Source organism: Cystoisospora suis (assembly GCF_002600585.1).
Source record: "Cystoisospora suis strain Wien I chromosome Unknown contig_1527, whole genome shotgun sequence".
NCBI lineage: Eukaryota > Apicomplexa > Conoidasida > Eucoccidiorida > Sarcocystidae > Cystoisospora > Cystoisospora suis.
Window position 1 is genome coordinate 23,831 of NW_027154327.1, and position 2,413 is coordinate 26,243.

At 43.3% G+C, this 2,413-nt stretch overlaps 1 protein-coding gene across 1 annotated transcript in view; it reads left to right on the top strand.

The window, feature by feature from the left end:
• The window catches only part of CSUI_003430 (uncharacterized protein), an 8,831-nt gene that overhangs the window by 6,225 nt on the left and 193 nt on the right, over positions 1–2,413 (top strand). Inside the window, exons 2-3 of the mRNA XM_068063628.1 lie at positions 498–709; positions 1,665–1,757. Of these exons, the coding sequence (XP_067924399.1) occupies positions 498–553 (56 nt within the window). The 3' untranslated portion in view covers positions 554–709; positions 1,665–1,757. The remainder of the gene's footprint in view (positions 1–497; positions 710–1,664; positions 1,758–2,413) is intronic.

The following is a 2,413-nucleotide window of genomic DNA, read 5'->3' on the forward strand; positions in this document are numbered from 1 at the left end:
TTCTCTCTATCTATCTAGTCCGGCAGATCTCTTAGGTAAGGAGTATTCCTTGATTCTTACCTTGTATTTTTCATGAAGGCCGAGCAAGACCCATCGTCTCTTCTCCAGATCTCGCCTTCTTCATTCTCCGTACTTCTTAGCTCGACATCTCATGAGAAGACCAAGTGGACTGTACCTCCTGTAATCTCTTCTTTTTTGACTACTTCTCATAGTTCTAGCTCAACTTAGCCGACTTCTGGCAAGGTTGGTCGCGCAGGCTACACACAGCCCCCTTTGTATCTACGTATGTCTACGTATGAAGATTTCTATGTATATGTATGAAGATAGATTCATGAACACGTATGCATGTCTATGTATGAGGATGTCTGACTATATATGTATGCATGCATATCTGATTGTGTCTGAATATGTATCTATATATATCCATGTATGTCTATGTGTGCCTATGTATGTCTATGTCTACTACTTCCGCTATTTACGGCTCTTATGTTTTGCAGGCGATGGCATTCCCACCCTTCTTCGGAGGATGCGTGGCTGCGGTTATCGCTCATGACCCAACTGTTTTATCCGATTATGATCCTCACAGCGATCATGTCTCTCCACGTCTTTTAGATACTAAATTAGGCCTCGCCGCTTTTGTCGCTTCCCAAGGCTATCTCGCTTTCACTATTCTGTTCACAGCGCTCTCTTCGTTCTTCTCCGGAATTCGGTTCGTCTTCGTGTTCTCCATCTATCGGTCTTTCAGCGACCTGTCTAACCATTTCTCTTCAATCTATCTATCTTCAATCTATCTATCTATCTTTCTTCAGTTGTCTATCTATTATCTTCAGTGTATCTATCTATCTAGCTGTCTACCTCTTCGTTTTTTTCTTCTTCTCAGTTGTCTGTATATGGCTGTCTATATGATGGGTATCTTTGATACATATACACGCATATGCTGTCTGGTGTTTCCTCACGTATGAAAGGCATGTGCCACGGATCGTTCTTCACGAAGAAGATAAAGTTGGACTTCGTCTTCTCTTCCTCTCCGTCGCATACGATGGATTTCTGCTGGCCCTGGTCAATAGAAGAAGTTCTTTCTCCGAGTGTATCGAGTGTTGCCTCTCGTCAGGCGGAAGAGATTTTATCGTGTCTGTCTGACACTTGCGTTATAGATCGAGAGGCAGACAAGGGGTGGTCCTCTGTAGGGGGGGGTCGTATGTATGTATGTCTATGTATGTATGTATGTCTATGTATGTATGTCTATGTATGTATGTATGTCTATGTATGTATGTATGTATGTATGTCTATGTATGTATGTATAGCTATGTGGATATTGTCGTATAATCACAGTAGCTTTAGTGACCTAAGCGAACTAGATGGAAGTTTTCATCGAACTAGATAGGGGTAATTGTCTCACCTCCCATGGCTCATTATAGTCATATCTACACATGTACATACATGTCTCTCAATGCCTACCGAGTTTCTTATCTACTTGGCAAGTTTCTCGGCTGTCGTATCTATATGTCTATCTATATCTACATGCCCATACGGTCTATATCTATCTATATGTATTTATGTTCCTACTCTAGATAGTTATGGTGGTGGTGCGTCTCCTGCGTCACGGAGTTTCGATGTCGTGTATGTGTGTGTATCGATGTCTCTTTCCTTTTTTTCTTTTGTAGAATTCGCAAGATTTTGCCGATGGCGTTAACGACTATGGGGGCCATCTGCTTCTGTCAGATCTGTCTCGGTTACGCGTATGAGGACGGCGGCTTGTGAGTTTTCTCTATATAAGGATGCAAGGAAGGAGATAGGCAAGAGGGTGGTGTGAAGGAGTCTCTTGAGAGCCCCTCGCCTTATCTTTTCATAGTAAACAACGACGGTTTGCTCTTGGAGAGGAGAGAAAAACAGGATGGTGATGCCATACATATATATGATCATGAGGCCCGTGGGAGTGCGACTATGATATCAAGTCTCGTAACACCTCGATATGATCGATCAACCACCATGGGCAAAGGAGATTCCGTAGACATCTCGCGCTCTCTCTCAGAGATCTTCTATCCTTCAAGATCGCCGGTGACAAATAAGAGGGGGAGGGGTTCACGAGACATTCTTAAGCTAAGCGCATGTCTGCCCTCTGGCCTGACTCTTCTATCATAGGAATTCACACCTCGTATCGATAGATAGATAGATAGACGGATAGCATGCCCGCCCGTATAGATCAAGTGTGTTAGAATATCTATGTGAAGATCGTGCGTGTGCAGTCTATGTATCGGAGCCATCCAGTTTTCTTGTTGACTCACTGCTGCTCTAGTATTAGTAGTAATTATCTCTCTTTTCTATGCCGTCGCATGCGTGCATGCATTCATTCTCTTTCCTCTTCTTTTTCTTCAAAACTCTGGCTGTCTCGCGAAACTTTTTCTCCGGGGTG